General features: G+C 42.3%; 1 protein-coding gene and 1 pseudogene across 1 annotated transcript in view; one reads left to right on the forward strand and one right to left on the reverse strand.

Moving 5' to 3' along the window:
* Positions 1–885: 885 nt before the first annotated feature.
* The window catches only part of SGPP1 (sphingosine-1-phosphate phosphatase 1), a 43,367-nt gene continuing 20,547 nt past the window's right edge, over positions 886–23,705 (forward strand). The window contains exon 1 of the mRNA XM_075531306.1: positions 886–1,785. Within this exon, the coding sequence (XP_075387421.1) occupies positions 1,084–1,785 (702 nt within the window). The 5' untranslated portion in view covers positions 886–1,083. The remainder of the gene's footprint in view (positions 1,786–23,705) is intronic.
* LOC142425459 (Parkinson disease protein 7 homolog pseudogene) lies at positions 13,312–13,988 on the reverse strand (annotated as a pseudogene).

The raw sequence follows: 23,705 nt of genomic DNA on the forward strand, positions 1-23,705 counted from the left end.
GGAATGGAAAGGGAGGAGAAATTTTCATTGGTAAATAACATTTAATGAATTAAGGGATGTTTCCCAGATAGTTCTTGGAAGTAGGTCAAAGTCACAGGCACTCGCCTTACTAGAGTGAACTTTCTGGAATGAAAGACTTCAAGAGCTCTTCTACTGACCAGAGTAGACAGGAAGTCAGATCTCTAAACTAACCAACCACATCAGAACTTAATAGAGCGCATTCAGCCATCAACTGCGTGACTTCCGTTCGAGTTATTACCACATATTCAAGGAAATGCAAGGTGAGGCAAGCATCACTTTCTAATCTCTTAAGGTATGCCAAAAAGAGCAAATTAGTCACACATTTTGACTATCTGGGTGACCGGGCTATCTCCATAGATTACAACTGTTCGTTTGGCCAGTAACACGAGTATTCCCTGGCCCCGTCCTGGGGTGTACATCGTTTTCGCCACCGCTAGTCAACCGGCTCCAGGCTTTCCGCACCCCAACCGTCCGAGGCACCCTGTAATCACCTGAGTGGGGCGATTCGGAGCGCGTGCCGGCCGGGCGACTGGTGTCCGGCCGCACCTTCCCGGGTGGCCCCGGAGCTCGCGGGAGCGCGGAGCGCGCAGAAGGTGGGCAAGAGGGGCGCGCGGCGCCCGGAGAGAGCGCGGACCGCCGAGCGCGGCGACGCCTGGCGGGTGCTCGAGGGCGACGCTCGCCGCGCAGCCCCAGAAGCCCAGCCCCCTCCTGGGGCGACGGGGAGCGGGGGGCGGGGCCCTGGGCGGGGCGCGCGGCGCGCCGGCGCGTGGAGACGGCGGGCGGCGGCGGGTCGCGGGCGCGAGCGCAAGCGCGCGAGGTGGGGAGGTAGAGGGGCGCGCGGGGCGCGGGAGCGCGGCGGAGGACGAGCACGCGGAGCGGGGGCGCGCGGCGGCCGCTGTGGCCCGTGGCTCCGTCACCCGGCGGAGCCCAGCTGGCGGAGCCCGGCGTCTCGGAGTGCTGCGGCAGCCCGGGAGCCCGGGCAGAGTTCGGGACTGCGCCGGGGGCTGTCCCGCCCTTCCGCTAACGGGGCTCCAGTCAGCTGGCGGCGCGGGGCCCGTTGTCATGTCGCTGAGGCAGCGCCTGGCGGGGCTGGCAAGCCGTCTGCAGGAGCCGCAGAAAGTGGCCCGTTTCCAGCAGCTGTGCGGCGTGGAAGCGCTGCCCAGCGCCGCCGCCGCCGCCGCCACTGCCGACCCGAAGGACGGTGACCAAGAGGCGGAGGCACCGCTGCCCGGAGATGCCCGGCGGCGAGGGCGGCCGCTGGGGGCGTGCGGAGGCCCCCAGCCGCCCGGGGGCGACCTCAATCAGTGTCAGGCCAAGCGCGGCGGCGGCGGCGCCCCCAACGGCGTGCGGAACGGGCTGGCGGCGGAGCTGGGCCCGGTTCTGCCGAGACGCGGGGCGGCTCTGCGTCGCAACTCGCTGACCGGCGAGGAGGGCCGGCTGGCCCGAGTGAGCAACTGGCCCCTGTACTACCTTTTCTCCTTCGGCACGGAGCTGGGCAACGAACTCTTTTACATCACTTTCTTCCCCTTCTGGTTCTGGAACCTGGACCCCCTGGTGGGCCGGAGACTCGTGCTCATCTGGGTGCTGGTCATGTACCTGGGCCAATGCACCAAGGACATCATCCGTTGGCCGCGGCCGGCCTCGCCGCCCGTGGTCAAGTTGGAGATCTTCTACAACTCCGAGTACAGCATGCCCTCCACCCACGCCATGGCCGGCACCGCCATCCCCGTGTCCATGTTCCTTCTCACCTACGGCCGCTGGCAGGTAAGGCGCCCTGCGCTCGCCCGGAGCTGAAGACCGCCGGGGCGGTGGGTGCCCCCTTGCTGGCACAGTTTGTTCCGTGGCGGGGCTACTGCTACGCCTCTCTTCCCACGGCTGTGCATAGTTTAGCCTACAGGCCCTTTGTAGGTTAAACAGACACCCCCCCCACCCCCCGCCGAAACATCAGTGGTCAGGGGGAACCTGCAAACGTGGCCGTCACAGTACGTGCGCACAGCAGTCAGTGCTCTCCTCGAAGCCAAAGGAAGCAGTTTCTTCTCACTGTGCCTCGCTTGGGTTTCCCAGGTCTTTTCATCCTGGTGATGCACACGCAGGGGGAGTGATGTTTCCAAGAAGACACCGTCTTCCTCCGTATGGTGGTCTCCGTCCTCCCCCCCCATCCCCCCCGTGGATTCTCTATCAGATTTAGGGCATTTCCTTCGCTGTAAGACGGTGGAGCCAAACCAGCCTGCTCGGTCCAGGGAACGAGGTCATGAATTTTACACACAAACCCGCCCTCGATGGACGTTCCTGGAGCACTGCCAGCCGGTGCATTCTCGGTGACCGCCTCCTCAGTGTGTGGTTCATTTGCTGACTGGGCGTTTGTTTATCTTGTAGATCACCGCTCTCCATAGTGCAAGTTGTTGAGCTACTGTCGCGTTGTTGCATCTCTTCTAAAAATGAATGGGTTTGAAGTTATCCTTCAAAGTTGATCAGACGAGTCGATTTGTTAAAAGTGCCTGACCGGTGTGAACTTGAATAGGAATCGGCTTTATATTTGGATTACATTCCCTCGCCTTTTCTTTCTTTCTTTCCTTCTCTCCTCTCCTCTCCTCTCCTCTCCTCTCCTCTCCTCTCCTCTCCTCTCCTCTCCTCTCCCCTCCCCCCCCTCTCTCTCTCTCTCTGTCAGTTTTCCCTCCTCTATAAACAGTCCTTAGGTTTTAAGATTAATTCTCATTTATAAAGCAGCAACATTCATTCTTAGGCTGTTGTACTGGTTTCTTCTGTCCTTAAATTGTAAGGCGATTTCCCAGTCCCCTCACTTAAAAATAAATTTCATTCTTTTTTTAAAAATAAATTTCATTCTTACAGAAAATCTTTCACCGCAAGCAAACTTCCTCAGTTTCCGCCCCCCCCCCCACTTTCAAAATCATCTTGCATTGAGAAATACACATTCACTGCAAGTCTCCATTATGATAAATTTCCTTATCTCAAATTTCATTTCAGTATGGATAAAATCTTGTCCCGGCAGGATACTTCTGTATAGTATGCTTCCTGCTTCTCATCCCATGAAAATATTCGATGTACTTGGTAAGAATGGCAGAATTCTCAGAGAGAGTAGCAGGAAAGGGATTTTGTTTTTTTCCAATTTAACTGAAAGTGAGTACAGTGGTACTCAGATTATAAAGTACTGCTGCCTGGTTTTCACGATATGTAAATGTCTTTCAACGTTACTATTTCAGAAGTTAAGATGAATCATCAGTGTGTGTGTGATGATAATTAGCTGGTTAGCTAAGATGGGCTCTTATTTTCATTAGACTATCAGGATCCTATAACTCTGGGACCTCTGTACCTCCTTCTCTGTGTGAAGCTCTGCTACATGATATTCATGTTAGTGAAAGTAAAAGAAAATAGTTATTTTTGTGCTTCATTTATTCAGAGCACACACTAAATAGGAAGTAGAGCGGAATTGTGTACAGAGTGCAGCTCTGGGTCTAACATTTTGAGTGATCAGAATAAGTTTATAGTTCTTAAACCATTCAAAGCCTGAGGAATTTTTGCATCAGACTCTTTTAGAATTTGAGCTGTACAGGACTTTAGAAATTAGCCTCAAACTGCTATTTTATTCATGTGGATGCTTACTAGTTACATCAGAGTGCATATAAAATTTACATTTCTAATTTTATATTTTGAAGCTCCATAAATATTTCTAAATTTGAACTATGGGTTAGTGGGGGTAGTTGTTTCAAAGGAAAGCCATTCTTATATGAAAGTTTGATTTTTGGAGATGTTTGATTGTAATACAAGGATGTTTTATCTCATTAATGTATACTTACGCTGCATTGAAAGCAGAAATGCCTTCCTTTGCTTCAGCTGCTTTGGTTCTCTTCTGGGCCAATGCGTACTTTGCTGCTTTAAAAGGGGAGGCTATCATGCAGGATTCATTGGAAAGTGGATTGTTGCAGTGCAGTTAGGTTAAAATTTAGCGCTATCATTTGATCTCGCTTTTGAGCTATTTAAATTTGGTATAGATTTTAAGTATTTTCTGCTTCTTTTCAATTCGGGTTCTTATCTGTTCTGTATTTTTAAAATGATTTTGGTATGTGAAATCTATGGAGACAGTAATTGGATTCATGGTTCCTTGAAGGTATGGTAGGAGAGGGTGTGGGGTGGCATGGGGAGCTAGTAACAGTGAGGACAAGAGTAAAGAAAATGCTCTAAAAGTGATTGTGGTGATGATGTGGTTGAACTACTGAATTATGTGGATTTTATGCCAATAAATGTTTTAAATGGTAGGGGCAGAGGCATCTATTTCCAGAGCAGGTAATGAAAAATTTTTTTCTTTTTAGCAACTACGGTAAGTATTACAGGAATGAAGTAGGTGTTTTTGCTTTAAATTAGCAGCAGTTTTGTTGCCAGACATGTTCATCTGCACACTGTTGCTTACTGTGGACAGGTGTGTTTATGTGTAGCTGCCCCCAAAGCTGAAACCTCACTTTTGAAGCCGAGTTATCTCTGTGCTATCTCTGCCTTTGGTTAACTACTCCACTCTCCCCTGCCACTTAACTGTTTGTACCCCACTGGGAGTTTGCTCAAGTTTCACCTCCTACACAGAACTTTAAAAAATTTAGCCCTTCCTGTCTTCTTATTTCCCTGTGATTCTAAAATGACAGCATATGAAAAATGACCTGAGTGTTTTTAAAGTACAGATTTCTGCGCCTTAAACCCAGAGTTTTGGATCCATTAGCTAAAGGAGAGAAGCCCTGTCCTTTATTGGAATAATCCCCCCCCCAAATATTTTATTTATTCCCCCTATCCCCCAAGAATTTTGAGGAAGAAATATTTTTTCTTTACGTATCATGAACGCTTTCGCATTATAATGTCTATTCTGGTAAGATTGCTGAGTCAGCTCTTTGGTAGTTGCCATCTTTTAAAGGAACATTTTAATACAAAAGGGGAGATTGGAATAATATCGCTTCAAGCAGCTATTTGAGGCCTGAGTAATTTTGAAAAAATATGTTTATTGTGGTGTAATATAGGAAATGCTCTGGATTTTCTCCAGGGACTAAATGGTTTTGAGCTCCATTGGACAGGGTACTAATTATTATGCTCACATTCTTGGTTGAGTTTTTTGTAGTCCAAATTATTTTTTTTTAATTTTAAATGTGCTATTTAGAATGGAATTCTTTGAAGAAGATTGTACAATACAAATAAAGCACTCATTTTATATTTATATTTGCATTTCTTCCTGGGATAAGAATGACTCTTTATTAAATAAAATGGCACCATATCTTTATGAATGATATCCTTGATTTTAATCATTAGTTGAGATAGCTTTAGATGAATTTCATTTAAAAAATCAGTCTCACGATGTACATTTTAGCCATATTTTCAAATAGTATATATGCTTTCACTGCCTTTTATAATAATGATAAGCTATCATTATTAGTTATTAAGCACGTCCTTTGTTCAGAACATCATTTCTTCAAAGAATTGTTCAGAATCTTGTATATTTGACACCTCATTCAGAATACTTTTATTCTACCTCAATGTTTGGTCCTATTGTTAAACACCAGGTCACTCATGAAGAGGCTGAGTACCAGAAAGGTTAAATTTGTCACTCAAGGTTACACAACTATTAAATGGCAGAGCCTGACTCAAAAGCTTACACAGAAAACTTTTCAAATCATACTTTTTTACTTATAAAGGATCTTTGCATCTATATATATTATTTGTGATACATACAGGATTGTAGAGTTGCTATGAGTTAGTGGGCATCGACTTGATGGCAGTGAGTTTCTTAAAATATAAAAAGAAATTTTACATATTCTTGAGAAGATGAAATGTGTCTAAATGCACATGCCATGCACACAGATATTTGTGTATTGAACAGATATTAATTCATTGACATGAAAACAAATGCTGATTTGGTCACCCTTTCATTTCTAATATCTTTCTAACATAAAATATTCAATAAAATTAATAAGAGATTTAGGTAGGGAACACATAAGATATATAAAAATATAGTTTAGTTTAGATAACAAAGATAGTTGTATGTCTACAAAAATAAAAAGAGGAAATGCAGAAAGTATGACCTGTAAAAGTATGTTAAAAATGACAAAGAAGAAAGAAGTTGTCACTTAAGCAATTCAGTGAAGAAACATTTATTTTTAAAAAACAAGTTGATTTGATTTGTTTATTATTTACCTAGCAGCATAACTGTTTGAATTGCAGTTTCCTAATTTTATCAGTGTCTGTTACTAATTATTTATTTAAAGCTAATTTTAATTATTTTAAAAAATCATTTTATTGGGGCTCGTACAACTCTTATCACAATCCATACATACATCAATTGTGTAAAGCACATTTGTACATTCATTGCCCTCATCATTCTCAGAACATTTGCTCTCCACCTAAGCCCCTGGCATCCGCTCCTCATTTTCCCCCTCCCTCCGCATTCCCCCCTCCCTCATGAACCCTTGATAATTTATAAACTATTGTTTTGTCATATCTTCCACTGTCCGACATCTCCCTTCACCCACTTTTCTGTTGTCCATCCCCCAGGGAGGAGGTTATATGTAGATCCCTGTAATCGGTTCCCCCTTTCTATCCCATCCTGCCTCCACCCTCTTGGTATCCCCACTCTTACCACTGGTCCTGAAGGGATCATCCACCCTGGATTCCCTGTGTTTCCGGTTCCTATCTGTACCAGTGTACATCCTCTGGTCTAGCCAGATTTGTTAGGTAGAATTGGGATCATGATAGTGGGAGTGGGGGAGAGGTAGCATTTAGGAACTAGAGGAAAGTTGTACGTTTCATCATTGCTACATCGCACCCTGACTGGCTTGTCTCCTCCCGGAGACCCTTCTGTAAGGAGATGTCCAGTACCTACAAATGGGCTTTGTGTCTCCACTCCGCACTCCCCACGTCATTCACAGTGACATGATTTTTTGTTCTGTTGATGTCTGATACCTGATCCCTTTGGCACCTCATGATCACACTGGCTGGTGTGCTGTTTCCATGTGGGCTTTGTTGCTTCTGAGCTAAATGGCCGCTTGTTTACCTTCATGCTTTTAAGACCCCAGATGCCATATCTTTTGATCGCAGGGCACCATCAGCTTTCTTCACATTTGCTTATGCACCCATTTGTCTCCAGTGATCTTATCATGGAGGTGAGCACACAATGTTATGATTTTTTTGTTCTTTGATGTCTGATAACTGGTCCCTTCAGCACCTCGTGATCACACAGGCTGATGTGCTTCTTCCATGTGGGCTTTGTTGCTTCTGAGCTAGATGGATGCTTATTTTACCTTCAAGCCTTTTAAGACCCAAGACGCTATATCTTTTGATAGCCAGGCACCATCATTAAATCTAATTTTAATTATTTATTTGAATAATTAATATATACATCTTATAAAATTTAACATTTACAAATATATATGTATGTGAATAATCCATCTCTATTGAGGTAATTCAAAGCCCTGATGGTTACTCATTGAACTGCTAACTTACTGGAAGCCCAGCAGTTTGGAACCACCGAGGGTATTTTGTACTCCTGTAAAGAGATATAGTCTTGGAGACTCACAGGGGAAGCTCTACCCTGTCACATAAGGTTGCTACTAATCCACAGTGACTGGATGACAGTGAGTTTGGCTTTTTGGTATTAAGTCAATTATACTCATAGAGACACTGTCTAGGGTTTCCGAGACTGTAAATCTTTACAGACAGACAGCCCTTGTTTTCTCCCTCAGAGAGTGGCTAGTGATGTGAACAACCAGCCTTGCAGGTAGCAGCCAACTCTTTTACCCACGGTGCCACCACGATCTTTAAAAAATATGAACACCCGGGGGGGGGGGAGCGGGAAGGGGGAAAATGAGGAGCTGATACCAAGGGCTCAAGTAGAAAGCAGGTGTTTTGAGAATGATGATGGCAACATATGTACGAATGTGCTGGACACAAATGATGTATGTACGGATTGTAAAAAGAGTTGTATGAACCCCTAATAAAATAATTTTTAAAAAAATATGAATACCCAACACCTACTACCATTGATTGTGTCAATTTTGACTCCTAGCGACTCTGTATAGGATTTCCGAGGCTGTCCATTTTTATGGGAACAGACAGCCTTATCTTTCTCCCTTGGAGCAGATGGGTGGCTCTGAACCACCCAACTTTTGGTTAGCAGTCCAATACTTACTACCCAGGTCTCTTCTGGAAGAAATTATTGTTACAAGTTTTTTATTTACTCTTACAATCTTTACATAGATGCAGTTAAATTGTAGCATTCTATATTTTTTTCCAATTGGAGATACACTGTAGGTTAGCAGGCCAACACTTAGCCCATGTGCCAACAGAACTACTTATCTAGCAATTAGTATTCAGTAATTGGTGGCCTTTTTTTTAAAGCCAGCAGTTGCTGAATAGCATTGTGTGCTTGGTATTATTTTAAATGAGTGAAATGACTTAACTCTTAATTTGCATATAAATCCTATGAGTCTCATCACCTGTCTACGGCATAGATAAAACTGAAGCAGAAGGTTAAGTAACTTGCTGAATGAAGATCACTCAAACAGTTCATATCAGAGCCTAGGGTTAAAAACCTGGGCAACAAATGAGTTTGATATAATTGATGTGTGGGTTGTTATAAGAACTGTAAGAGCCTCCAATAAAATGATTTATTAATAATAAAAAAAACCTAGGCAGTGTGTGCTTTATTACTTCTCAATATTAGCACATTGCATATTATGTATTGAGAGAGCTATGTAATCTTTTTTTTATATTCCCTGATGTTCAAATATATTAATGTTGCATAAGAGTTAACTGTAGGACCTAAATAATGCCTAAACAATATCACAGTAACTATATATATATGAGGAAGCTTCAAAATGTTTGTGGGAAATGGAACTAAAAAATACTGGAAGTTTTTCCATGAACTTTTGAAGACCCTTTGTATATGTATATGTATTTAAATACATTGCCATATCAAAGATTATATGCATTTGGATTATAACAGATACGTACAATTGCCCTCCCAAGACATTGTACCTGGTGGTGTTGTGGCTTACATACTGACATGCTAACCACACAGTCCATTTTTCCAATCCACCAGATGCTTTGGCAGAGAAAGCTAACACTTTTTCTACCCCCATAAAGAATTCTAGGATCAGAAACCCACAGGGGCAGGTCTACCCTGTCCTGTAGGGTCTATGAGTTGGAATCTACTTGATGTCACTGAATTTTTGAGTTTTGCAGTATATGATAGTACCTGGTTTTCTGCAATGTATAAGAGTACCTGGTTTTCACTAATAAAAGTATGGTTCAACTTTGTCATCTTTACCAATATAAAAAAATGAAAATAATGTTAACATTGTATTTAACTTGCATTTCTCTTATCAGAAAGATTGGACAACTTTACAGAGAATTATTGGCCATTTAGGTCTCCTTTTTTTGTGAACTGCCTACATTCAAAGGCTTTTTCTAATTTTTTTATTAGACTGTTGGTATTTTACTTACAGATTTATTTTAATGAGACATTTTCGTTGTTATTTTAGATGTTTTCAGTGCTCTCTATACTTTAAAGTAGTATTACACCATTTCAAGAGTAGCTTACTGACCTTGCAACAGTATACTTCCATTTTCTCCTCTTCCCTCTTTTTGCTATTGTTGCCATACATGTACATCTGCATGTGCTATTAAACTCACAATATATTTCTATTATTTTTCATAATGTTACTTTGTGTAATGTGGAATGTGGATGTGGAGAAGCAGTATAATCCAGTAGTACAGTATTGTTTCGGGTAGATAAAAATTTCTTCTGCCCAAAGAAGAAGACATTTTATTTGCTTTTCACATTTTCTTGTAGTCTAGATCTGCAGTCTAGATCTGCTGCTCCTCCATTTCTCTAGCCTCTTCCCTATTGGGGTGTGGGGTGGGAGGGGCAGGGGGAGAACGTCTTTAATTTTTTAAGAATATTTTCATGGGATATAGAATTTTAGGTTGACAGCTTATTTTCTTTCTTTCAGTATTTAAAAATGACTGCTCCATTGTCTTCTGGCTTGCATAATTTTTCCCACCTGTTTTATTGGCATATAGTTCACCTATCATACAGTTCAATAGTTCAGTCATATCAAGAGGAGTTGCACAATCAGTTTTAGAACATATTCTTCATTCTTGTACTTACTATTAGCTCTCTGTTTTCCCCCAACCTCCCCTGCCATCCCCCAAGGAACCATTAATCCAGTAAAGGTCTCTATAGATTTACCTATCCTAGATTGTATATGCAGAAAAACATTAAAAACAACCAAAGAAACAACTACAAGAATAACAAAGTAAAGCAGATAAAAACCTTAATTGAAAAGAAAGCAGGCAAATAAAAAGAAAAGAAAGCAGAAACTATTTAAAAACTAAAACAAATTTAAATGGATCATAGGTTAGATTGAATGATTGTTTGCTAAATCTTAATTAACTAAGTGCTTTTGCGACAATCCATTTTCAATGCATCCTGCTTCCAGTAGGGCTGTTCACAATGCTGGTCCATGGTCAGAAAGGAATCACCGGGGCCTTAATTCACAGGTATTGTCTTTTCACTTTTTTGTTTTAACTGAAACAGCTTTAAAAAGGGAGATCAAATGATAATACATTTTGACCTGATATGTCTGTCATATCAGCTCAGTGATGCTCTCTGCCTTATAACAGAACTAGTCACTTCCTTCAACTATGATCAGAGGAGATTCACCAGAGGCTGGACCCTGCAAATACACACACACACACACACACACACACACACACACACTCGAGTATAAGCCGACCGGAATATCAGCTGAGGCATCTAATTTTACCCCCAAAACTGCATTAAAAATGTGCTGAAAAACTTGGCTTATACACGAGTATATATGGGGTGTGTGTGCGTGCACGCGCGCAATGCAAATAGATTTTAAGCTTTCACTGTCATCCATAGTCTTTGGTAAACTAGGTGTTTACACTTTAAATTCTGATGCATTCCGTCCTTTGGATTTGGATTAGATTATTACAATCTTTGGATCACACAAGCTGGTGTGCTTCTTCTATGGTGTGCCTCGCTTAGGTGACTCCTCGTTTGAAAACAAGCCTTTCAGACCATAGACACTCTTCTTTCTGATAGCCAGGCACCATCTGGTTTCTTCCCCACACTTTGCTATGGCCCCATATCTTCAGTGATCTCTTCATGAGGGTGAGCATCAAGCAGGATCTTGCCATAATAACTACTGGTAACTGTTCTTTGATTGGAATGGGTTGCATGATTTTTGAAGATAAATCTGTAATTTTTATCTATGATCATAATACTTATCTTCTGGATGTTTTAAAGATATTTTTCTTGTCATCAATTTTAAGCAACTTGAAAATGATGCGCCTTAGCATAATTTTCTTTATATTTTTTTCTGCTTAGAATTCATTGATATCCTTAGATCTGTGGGTATATGATTTTCATAAAATTTGGAAGATGGTCATCACCATTTCTTGAAATTTATTTCTGTCCCCCTTCTCATCTTCCATTCTTTTTTTTTCTGGGATTCTAATATTATACATGTTTCACAGTTTTACAAATAGCTCCGGGCTATTTGTTTGTAGTGTTTTGCTTTTCTGCTTCGTTTTCAATAGTTTCTCGTCCTGTGACTCTATTTCCTTCTGTGTGTGTAATTTGCTGGTAAACTCATCAGCGGTAGAGTATATCACTTACAAGATTCTGTTTTTATATCCAAAAGCCTCATTTGTGCCTAACAGTTTGTTTAAACGGATATTTTGTTGTATTTAAGGTGATAGTTTACATATCAAATTAGGTTTCCATTTAACAGTCCCTGGCACTGTTGAGTAAACTGTTGGTGTAAGGTTGATTGTTCAAACCTATTTGCAGGAGAAAGAACAGGCTCACAACTGCCATAAAGATCAACAGCCTCAGAGACCCTATTCAAAGTCACTCTGAGTTCGAATCACCTCATTGACAGCGGACTTTGGTTGCACACATTATTTAGTGATACTGATTGTACTTTTCACCTGTGTCATCATTTACATTCATTTTGTCCTGGTTGCACCATTTCTAGCACTATAACTTCTCTGTTCCCTTACCTCCCTATCTTTGCTTCGGAGTACTTTTTGACCATTTGATCACAGATAAGTGATTTTTTAGCTTCCTTAAAGGAACTCATTACTCATAGGTGACATTCTGTATTGTTGCACTAGTTTGTTATTTAGCTGAAAGGTGACACTGAGGATAAGGTTTAAAGAGTATCTTAGGATAGTAGTCTTGGGGAACCCCCTAGTCTCAACCAGTCCAATATGTCAGTCTGGAGCTTTTAAGAATGGGATTTCTACCCCTCAGGACCAATAATGAGAATAGAGATACCAGGAGGGGAAGAGGGAAGGTAGGGGGAGAAAGGCGGGACTGATCACAATGATCTACATTTAACCCCTTCCTAGAGGGATGGACAACAGAAAAGTGGGTGAAGGGAGACGGTGGTCGGTATAAGACATGGCAGGAGAGGGTGGGGGCTGGGTATTTATAAAGTATCAAGGGTTCATGTGGGGGGATGAGTAGCTGATATCAAGGGCTCAGTACAAAGACAATGTTTTGAGAATGAGGATGGCAACATATGTACCAATGTGCTCAACACAATGGATGTATGTGTGGATTGTGATAAAAGCTGTAAGAGCCTCCAATAAAATGGTTTTTTTTAAAGAATGTGATTTCTTTTGGGTTGTATTTTAAAATGACTTTCTTAGCTTGTGCTGTTTTGTTCTCGAGTATATAGTTTTAAGTGGCTTTTTTAAGGTTCTTGCCCACTCATCTCATCACTTCTGTCATCTGTGGGTATGTTTTACATCCCTCTGCTGGCTGTAGTTGACTGTTTCCTGCCTGTATGTTGCATTGCTCTGTTCCGTACACAGTTAAGGCACTTGTCACTTTAGTCCTTTTTTGAGCCCTACTTTTCCGTTTGTTTGGATGGGTCCAGGATAGCCACAGTCCAGAGCTAATTGAGCCTTAAAAACAGTCCCCCACCCTAACTTGGTGAGACTGCTGAACTCTCATTGGGGCTCATCTTCCTGTGCTACAACCTGGAGACTTCCTTCAGCAGAAAGCAGGGGTAAACATAGAGCTCAATTTATTTGTTTCTCTCTCTCTTTTTTTTTTTTTTAAAAACGTACTACCAAGTTTAATAATACAGAATATCCCACTTAGGTGAAGCTCAAATTAGCCAAAGGAGATGGTGAATTGATAGAAACGCCCGAGAATGGCTAACACAGCCTCAGGGAGGTGGACGTCTTTGGGGCCTGGGTGGGGTTTGTGACTCGAGAACGCTACCTGCCGTATTGCCGGATACAGTGGGTGCTGGAGACGAGCTGGCCTGCTAGCACTGCTCTCTCAGTGCACACCTGCACGTCCATGCAGTCTTTTATACAAGCTGGTTCACAACAGATCCTTTCCACTCATCATTTTGTCTTTGGCAAGTGGGTGCGTTGTCACTTTGCTTCCAAAGCCTATTTCGTGAGCCAGCAGAGCCGTAGGACCTGCGCAGATGGCGGCAATGAGACCTTTCCGCTTCTCCTGCGCCTTCAGGATCTCCTTCACGGCGGCCGACTCGGATAAATTCTGGGCACCCAGATTCCCGCCTGGCAGAACCACCACATCATATGGCCCCTCTTTCTTTGCATCTTCAAGGCTGGCATCAGGACAGATGAGCACATCTCGGCTACACTGTACCGGGTCTTTCCCAGCCAGGCCTGCAACAGTCACCTTAATTCCAGCTCGCCTCATGACATCCACAGGAATGACGGTTTCCATCTCCTCAGCTCCCTTGGCTAGGATGACCAGAGCTCTTTTTGAAGCCATTTTTCGGGCTGTACTTTGTTTAAAAGACGTACTAGGAAAAAGCTTCGAAAAAACAACTTTCACTGCACCCCTCACGGCTCTGCTACGCACTCGGCGCCACGGCCCGCTCGGCTGCGCGTCTCCGACAGGCGGGCCTTCGCCTATTTGTTTCTCTTTTTGCGGGAGCCACACTCCTGAGCTATCTGCTGTCCAATATCTGAAAACAATGGTTTTATTTAATTTGTCTATTTTCTGGTTGTTTACAGGATAGGCTGTTCTTACAGTGCTTAATCTTCCTGGACAGAAATAGAAATCCTCTTTCCTCTACTTACCTCTCCCGGATTAAAAGATGAAGCAGTCTGCTTCTGTAAAGGTTCACAGCCTTATAAACCCCACAGAACAGTTCTACTCTGCCCAATGGGCTTACTGTGTGTCAGAATTGACTCACCAGCAGTGGGTTTACCGCAGGGAATATATGCAGAGGTCTAATTCTGGCCTCTCTGTTTCACTGATCTGTCTGTTTGTCTCTGTAATAGTACCATGTCTTCTTACTTTAGAGCTGCAGTTCTCAACCTGTGGGTTGTGACCCCTTTGGGGGTCGAACAACCCTTTCACAGGGGTCGCCCGATTTATAACAGTAGAAAAATTACAGTTATGAAGTAGCAACAAAAAGAACTTTATGGTTGGGGGGTCACCACAACATGAGGAACTGTATTAAAGGGTTGAGGCATTAGGAAAGTTGAGAACCACTGCTTTAGAGTAAGTCTTGTTCTGGGTTCATGCAAATTTCCTACCATGTTCTTCAAGTGTGTCTTAAAGATAAGATACTCATGTAGATTGTAATATTCTCTATAGTGCAAGTAAGACTAATGATAAGTTTGTCTTCCTTTGTAATTAATTGAATTATACTGCTATTTTAGGAAAATTATTTTATAATGTAAAAAACGGACGAAGTGTCGGATCAGAAGGAGGTATTCCAAGTGAGGAGGTATTCCAAGAGTCAGCCAACAGCAGTCTGCCAAATTCAACCTGCTGCTATATTTGATAGAACCTGTGAACTAAGAACATGGTTTTTTTATTTATAAGGAGTTGAAGATTGTCAAAGAATAGTACTTTGTGATGGGAAAATTATATAGAATTTCAAAATATTAGTATCTATTAATAATTTTTTGGAACACAGCATCTCCCACTTATTTTTGTATTGCCTGTGACTGCTTTTGTTCTGCAACAACAGAATTGAAGGACATATGTTATATGGTCTGATGCAACCAGATTAAAGCAAAGACAGTTTATTATCTGGCTCCTCACAGAGAAGCGCTGCCACAATAATAAATGGCAATGGAGATGGAGTATCTGACTTCCTCTGGCTGTCCAAAGAAGAAGGAAAATCCAACTCCAGCACATTGCCACAAGGCAGAGAAGGGACATGCCCCCATGCTCTGTCTGTCTTTACCTACTCTGACAGCAAGTGTTCTTCCCACAGCACTCTACCGCTATGCTGTGTGCAATAATTTGTTGCCTTCACCACACTGAACTCACAGACAACACTCACGATTATGGGAGTTTATTTGGGAAGTTCATGGGTTACCACAAGTCAGGATCAGCAAGTAGTAAGGAGACAGTCATTGGTGCACAGCAACACCTCTCCCTAGCCGGCAGCCAAGTCTCGCTCCAGGCCTCAGTCTTTCAACCACATGGTCCCGGGGCCTTGGCCTCCATGGGTCAGGAAGCCAACCTGCCTGTTGCTCTGTCTCACAGCTCCATATGGTCGGGCCAGTTGAGGAGAAGCTGTCCCACAGACGCAGCACTGCTCCTCTGAGTCTCTGTGCCAGAGTTTCTGGTGCATCTGGTCTCAGTGGCTTCTGCCACTTCAGACAGATCTTGGATGTGTTCATCCTAAACATCCTGTGGTTTTTATCAGTGTCTCAAGACCAAACCAAGCTCACTGCCATCAAGTCTATGTCGACTCATTGTGACCCTAATATCACAGAGTGGAACTGTGCCTGTGGGTTCCCGAGATTTTAACTCTCTATGAGAGTAGAAAGCCCTATCTTTCTCCCATAGAACAGCTGGTGGTTTTGAACTGCTGGCCTTGGCGTTAGCAGTCCAACATGTAACCACTACACCACCATAGCTCTTTTCTCAGTGTCCCAGAAGCCACTTGTATACTGAGGAATGGCTTTGATGGAGATGTGGTTTGTGTTTTAGCTGACCAAACTCCAAAGGAAAATGAAAGAATCACCATAAGTCTTAAGTCCCACCTTCTAATAACTCACTGCCAGCGAGTCAGTTCTGATTCATCGCAACCCCAAGGGACAGGATAGAGCTGCCCATGTGGGTTTCTGAGATTAACTCTTTATGGGAATAGAAAGCCTCATCTTTCTCCTGAAGAGCTACTGGTGGTTTTGAACCGCTGACCTTTCAGTTAGCAGCCCATCTTGTAACCACTATGGCACCAAGACTTCTATCCTCTAAATAAACTAGAGATGCCTCCAAGGAAACAAAGAGTGTGGCTTGTTTCAGAGGGGCTCCAATATAAGAACAATTTTAAGAATAGTATAGGGCAGGGCAGTGTTTTGTTCTGTTGTACACAGGGTTGCTATGAGTTGAAACCGACTATGGAACCTAACAACAACAATCCTGTGACAGAGAATCCCCTCAAAAACGAGATCATAACCGCAGCACAGAATCCAGAATTATCATTTATCACATAAGGAATTGTGGTTCGAAGGACCGTATTAATTGACTATATGTCAGCCAACCCCTAGATTATGGGAATAGTGAGAAATTGATGAATTTGAAAGATATGGATATGATGACTAATTGGATATGGCAGTAAAGAGAGGAAAGGGGGAAAAGTAGTAAAGGATTATTCCCAGATTTCCTTAGCTATTTGGAAAGATAAGAAATAATTTTTTAATTTATAAAGATAGAAAATACTTGTGGTGGTCACCTAATCTGGTGTCAGTTTAAGAATCAAGAGTGTAGGGGTGGAGTCTAGGCTGTCAATCTGGAGATAGCCAATGAGACTTCTGTGTGGGCACGGCCTTCTCCTGAGAATTCTGGGAATCTGGGACTTCCTCTTTGGAGGTGGAAGCCACTGCTCTCTCTCTCGCTGCCACTTCCTGGGAGACATTGCAGAAGACAAGCCACATGGATGCAACCAGACCTCTGAAGGCAGAGGAGCCACAGAGAGACCCCTGCCAGTGCTGAGATGCTTACAATACCACTGGACCCAAAGACTTTCTATCTACTGGCTGGTGATCGTCCTGCATTTGGCTTCATTGCATGTGTTTCGTGAGTCTGAAGAGGACTTTATAGATTGGTGTCAGGCATATGGGCTAGTACCGGACTTATGGACTTGGACTGGACTGGGTTGGGACGCTTTCTTAATGTATAATTGCTCATATATAATTGCTCTTCTTTATACATGTATGTGTGTCCATGGATTTGTTTCTCTAGTCTACCCAGACCAACACAATATAAGAAGCAAGTCAGATTTGGAAAGAGACACATTCAGGAAGTGTGTTAGGCCAGGAAGAATTTCAGTGCCACTCACATATGAATAAGAAAGAGCTTTATATTAAAGCAGCAGTTCTCAACCTGTGGGTCACCACCCCTTGGGGGGGGTTGAATGACTCTTTCACAGGGGTCACCCAATTCATAGCAGTAGCAAAATTACAGTTATGAAGCAGCAATGAAAATAATTGTATGGTTGGGGGGGGGAGGGTGACCACAACATGAGGAGCTGTATTAAAGGGTTACAACATTAGGAAATTTGAGAACCACTGTACTAAGGAGTAATTGTGCATCAATAAAACATCCCAACCCAGTCCAGATAAAGTCCATAAGTCTGATACTAGTCCATAAATCCCTCTTCAGACTCCTGAAGCCACATGCAATGATGTAGATTCAGGCAAGGATATCACTGTCTGGTGGGTGCAAAGTCCCATGGATCCAATGGCGATGGCTCTGGCAGCCCTCAGAGAGGCTTAATACCAGGAAGGTGAGGGCAGAAAGAGACAGGAAGTTCCCAGGATCCTCCTTATGAGAAGGCCACACCCACCAGGAGGCACCATCAGTCTGTGACCTGATTGACAGGCTAGAATCCACCCTATACTTTTATACCTTCAAGTTGACACAGCAGTTATGTAACTAGCACAGGGAGTCATGCTTGTTTTAAATAGGTTGAGTTTGAGGTCTACAAGACATCCATCTGGAGTTTCCCCAGGAAGCAGGCCTATGCAGCCATGAAAGAGATCAGGTTTGGTGTCTGGCATGTCGAAGGTAGATTGAAGCAACGAATGGATGATTTTTCCCTGGGAACAGGTAATATCATAGTGAGAACAGAGGGTTTGGGAAAACCTTTAAAGACATCAATATTGAAGGGGTGGAAAGAGAAAACTAAAACCTGTAACAGAATTTGACGTAGCAAGATACTTCAGAAATTTTCCAACCAAGAACATTTTGGTGGAGAGGCAGGGATTTAGGAACAAGCAAAAGCCAAGAGTAGAAAGTGGTGTCAGGAGTCGTGAGGGATTAGCATGAGGCTCATGAATACTAGCAGAAGTGAGGCCCACTGTCCGTCCACCTCTGGTTCTTGGAGTTAAATGGCCACCCTCTCATTTCTGCTTTTCTCTCTGCTTTCATATGTGGATCTGCCCTGCCCCTAGGGGTTTTTGTTTGTTTGTTTTAATCATTGCCAACTTCAAGCCAAGGCAATGAATTTCCTCCAAATAGTGATGGCCAAGAGAAGGGAGGGGGTCACACTGTGTGTACATGTCTGGAGAATAGTCCGCTCAGTCTAGAAAGGAAGTTCTCAGAAGAGAGGGCTGGTAACTGGACAGTCTGAAAAGAATACACGATAGACTAGGGAAACTCTAGCTGAAAAACAAGATGTTTCTGAAGAGGAAAGTAATTAACATCATTAAAAGCTGCCAAGAGGACAGATGAGATAAATACTGAAATTCAGAGAAGACTTTGAAGAGAAAAGATTAAGAAAAAGCCGTTAACATTTTACAGTATTTCTTTCTAACTTGAGGATAATGGGACCAATTAAATACTGTGTTTATTTGTCCAGGTTTCATATTATGTCACATAAGTTTTGTACCAGTAAGAAATTCCTAGAAAACATTTCAATAATGGTAATATTTTTATAATTCTACAAATTTTTTACACTAGATTATCATTACTGTATATTTTATTATACCTGTCTACCGATGAAGAAACTGAGATATAAAGAGATAATATCACTAGTCCCTTGTTCCACAGCAGCTGAAGTACATATATAGGCACACAATCCTCTGAAAGCTCCCTCCCCTATAAAAACTCAGAAAGTAAACTCATGGCTGTCATGTCAATCCTAACTTAATTGGCTTACCCTATGGGACAGGGTAGAATTGACCTCGTGAGTTTCCTAGATGGTAACTCTATACAGGAGTAGAGAGTCTCGCCTCTCTCCCACAGAGCCGCTGGCTGGCACATTCGGACTGCTGCCCTTAGGTTAGCAGCCCACGTGTCCGGCATCACTGTCTGTATTTGATCTCGTCACATCGCAATTGCGTATAGGTACTGAGTCTCAACTGGTCTCCTCAGTGAAGAAGTAGTAACTGCAGAAGCATTCAGCTACCATATGAATTGAAGAGCACAGAAGCAGGCTGCAGAAAAAGAAGCAGATATTTGTAAGGAAACAGGCAAGAGATGCTCCTGTGACTGGCAAGTGTATAGTTTTGGTTTCTTCTTGATGCTCCATTAGCTTCATCCTCCCATAGAGGTCTGGGAGACATTCTGTATCCTTGAAGTACATTTTAAACTCTCATTTTGAACTTCAGGTCATTCAAACTGGTTTCTGTTTCATACATATTTAGAGTCCCAATAAGTGCTGGTATATCTAGCTCTAAAAACCCATATATTATTTATTACATTATAATAAATTGCCATGAACTTACTTGTATGTTATAAATAATTTACAGTAAAAATTTTTACATATGAATCATTGCCCACATTTCTAACTTGTTAGTGTAGAATTGTAGGTGAGGGACTGTGTATATGAACATTTAAAGGTCTTATTATATATGTTGACAAGATGCTTAAGTAGAAAGGTTGTATTAATTTTCATTCCCCTAGCTACACGTGAAGGGTCTCTGTTTGCATAGTGGAGTAAGCACTGGGCTGTAACTTTAACTACAAGGTCAGTGGTTCAAACACACTATCTACTCCTCAGAAGAACGATGAGGCTATCTGTTCCTATAAAGACTTTCAGTCTCAGAAACTCAAAGTTTCAGTTTCTACTCTGTTCAACAGAGTTGCTAATGAGTTGGAATCAATTCATTGGCAATGTGAGCAGTATATGGCAACCCTTGGTAGTGCAATGGCTAAAGCTCTCAGTTGCTAACTAAAAGGTTGGCAGTTCAGACTCACCAACAGCTCTGCAGGAGAAAAGACCTGACAATATGTTCCTGTAAAGATTACAGCCTCAGAAACCCTGTGGGACAGTTGTATTCCAACCTATAGTGTCGCTTTGAGTTGGACTCAACTTACTGTAATGACAGCAGCAATGTGTGAGCATAAGGCATCTATATCCTTAACGGGCTTACCTTGTCATCTTTTGTTTCATGCTATCCATTTCTAGAATTCAAACTAGGTTTTTTCCCCCCCTATCTATACCTTTGTAGCTTACATTTGATATTTTGAGTGACAATTTTAACTGGAAATCATTTTATTGTTTTTTGTTAATGAATAGGAATTGAAAATGCCACAATACAAAATACATTTTGAGTTATGTGATCAAGAGTTGATGAAGTACACGAGGGCAGTAAAACGGTTTAATAGAATAACTGAAGGAACTGTTGAGATAAGCTTTTCCACAGTAGAGTGTGCAATGGAAAGATTAGATAGTGCGATGGAGTTAAAAACTTTCAGGAGGTCATGTGATTTTTTTTGTGCTTGAAATATTTTTATTAGTTGGAAAATAAGGTATAAGTTTTGCAACCTTCTAGAAAAGTGCCTAATAATGTAAAAAGTTGTGTGTTAGATAAAATCTGTACTTTACAAGTAAATCTAAGTTATTTATAAAAACATTCTTACGAGAGGAAATGCATAAGTTCAGCTGGTAAAGCCCAGCATTCTTTGTGAGAGATAAAAGAGAATTAGGAATCCATGCCCAGTCTAAAGCATTGCCTATTTGTATAACCAGTAAAAGTGATAACTGTAGCTAAAATTCCACAAAATGTCTAGCATTCCCCTGGGGTAGTTGTGATCATCTTGAATATTACATCGATCTGTGGAAATCTGTGGCCATCTGAAAGTGTTTTTTTATTTTCAAAAATAATTTAAATGCTTATTTTGATGTTTGTATCTTCATATTTATTTATTACCAAAATAAGCAAGCAGAATTTATATGTGCCACAGTATAATATAAATAAGCCTGACTGTGACCTTAAATCATTCAAAGACCAGGACAAACATCCTTTCCTTTGATAAATCTCATGGGGAAAGACTGATGTCATAGCTGTGTGTAAACACACTATATGTCAATAACAGGCATGGTAAGTTAGGAAAAGCACTAGAAGAGAATGCTAGAATATAATATCAAATAATATTTAGCAACCCTGGGTCTGGTTATTTATCTGTAAAGAGACAGAGATGGCTGGATTAAAATGTTCACAACCCCCTTCTACCTCTGATTAAGAGCTTCCATATTTGTGTAATAATCTGCTTGAGTCTAGGGGTAAAAGGAATGACTAACAGTACACAGTCTGAAGAAACGTACGCATATGGAGAGGTAGGGTAACAGTGGTTAAGAGCTCAGGTTTCTGGAATCAGACTTCTTGAATCTGAATTCCAGCTCTGTGACTGAATACCTTGGTGATCTTGAATAATCACTTGGAAATGCGTGTTCTTTAATAAAACGAGGTGAGTCATACAGTACCTACCTCATAGGGTTGATGTGAGGGTTCAATGTGTTACTACTTGTTTAAAACTCCACAAGAGTAGATAGGCAGCCTCGTCTTTTTCCCAGAGTGGCTTCATGAGTTTGAACCACTGACCTTGTGAGTAACCATTCAGTAGGTAGCCCACTACCCTACCAGGGCTCTTAGAAAAGTGCCTAATACATAAAAAGTGATGTGTTTCATACAATTCTTTATTAACGTTTTACCATGTTGTGAAACAAATCCACATTCGTTTCTCCTAATACCTACTTTAAATTGAACTGCGGTGACTTTAAGAAATCTGGTCAGATTGATGGCTAGGAATGAAGAATAGGTAGGAACCAAGAGGAGGGAGGGAGAGTAGAGGATGGCACAGCCATGTCTGAGAAGCGAGAGGAGAGTTGGTGAGGTGGCTGCTGCAGAGGGAAGGTAGGAGAGCTAATCCTTACTAGTTTTATGGAAGCACTAAACTTGACATGGTGGGAAAGACAGAATTTGAGATTGCAATTCAAAGATCACTGTACTCCTAACGCCTCACTCCTGTCACTCTCCCAAGAGCTGGGGCAGCCCCAGAAGAGCTCGTGTCACTGTAGGCTAGATTTGCTCACAACCCCAAAGACTTGAATAGAGATTTAAAAAGAAAAAAATCCTTGCAGAAACCACACTAGAAAAGCTTTCTGGGATTTTGTAGCAGCATGTTGTTAGGTGCCGTGCGCTTGGGTCCGAGTCATAGTGACCCTGTGTACCACAGGATGAAACACTGTCTGGACCTGTGCCCTCTTGGCAACCATTGCTCTGCTGAAAGCCCGTTTTTGCAGCCACTGGGTCAATCCATCTGGCTGAGAGTAGCCTTCTTTTTGCCAGCCCTTTACCCAGCACAATGTCTTTCTTCAGAGATTGGTCTCCCCTAATAACATCTTCAAAGGAGCCCCGGTGGCATAGTGGTTATGAGTTGGGTGGCGATCCGCATGGTTGGCAGTTCGAAACCACCAGTCTCTACCTAGGGAGAAAGACGTGTCTTTCTACTCCTGTAGAAAATCCACAGAGACATCACTCTGAGTTGACTCAATGGCAGGGAGCAAGAATAACATCTTCAGGAGCCCTGGTGGAGTAAAGGTTAAGCATTGGGCTGTGATCCTCACGTCCACAGTTAGAAACCACCAGCCTCTCCACAGGAGGAAGACGGGGCTCTCTGCTCCCATCACCAATTTCGGTCTCGGAAGCTCCCAGGGGCAGATCTCCCTGTCCTACAGGGTTACTATGAATCTGCAGCGACTCTATGGCAGTGAGAAATTGAGAATAACATCTTCAAAGTCCATGAGGAGAATTTCCATCCCCCCTTCTGAGGAACTTTCTGACTCTACTTCTTCCAAGAAAGACATACCGTGATACCCTGATTGTGAAACTTCATGGATTCCGAATTCTTGTTCGAGCCCCCCAAATTAAGAGAATTGAATATATTTTCCCATAAGAAATAACAGAAAACTTACACTGTCCAACGTCTCCCCCAGAGAGTGTAAGACATGACAAAATAATGGTAATTTATAAATTATCAAGGTTTCGTGAGGGAGAGGCTAGGGAGGGAGGGGAAAATATGAGGAGCTGATACCAAGGACTCAAGTAGAAAGCAAATGTTTCGAGAATGATGAGGGAAATAAACGTACAAATGTGTTTGACACAATGGATGGATGTATGGATTGTGATAAGAGTTTTATGAGCCCCTAATAAAATTATTTTTTTAAAAGAAATAACAGAAAACTAAATAGTTCTGGGGCCCACACTGTCTGACCACTACCAGCTGCTGAGTGCTCGCTCGCTTTTCATTCAATGAGCACTTGCCGCCTTTTTCATTCAGTCGCTCTCGAGGCTTTAGGTTTCTCCTGTATTGGTCTGCGATACACTAGCACCACTGAGTTGCTTCTGACTTAATC

Source organism: Tenrec ecaudatus, chromosome 14, assembly GCF_050624435.1.
Source record: "Tenrec ecaudatus isolate mTenEca1 chromosome 14, mTenEca1.hap1, whole genome shotgun sequence".
Taxonomy (NCBI): domain Eukaryota; kingdom Metazoa; phylum Chordata; class Mammalia; order Afrosoricida; family Tenrecidae; genus Tenrec; species Tenrec ecaudatus.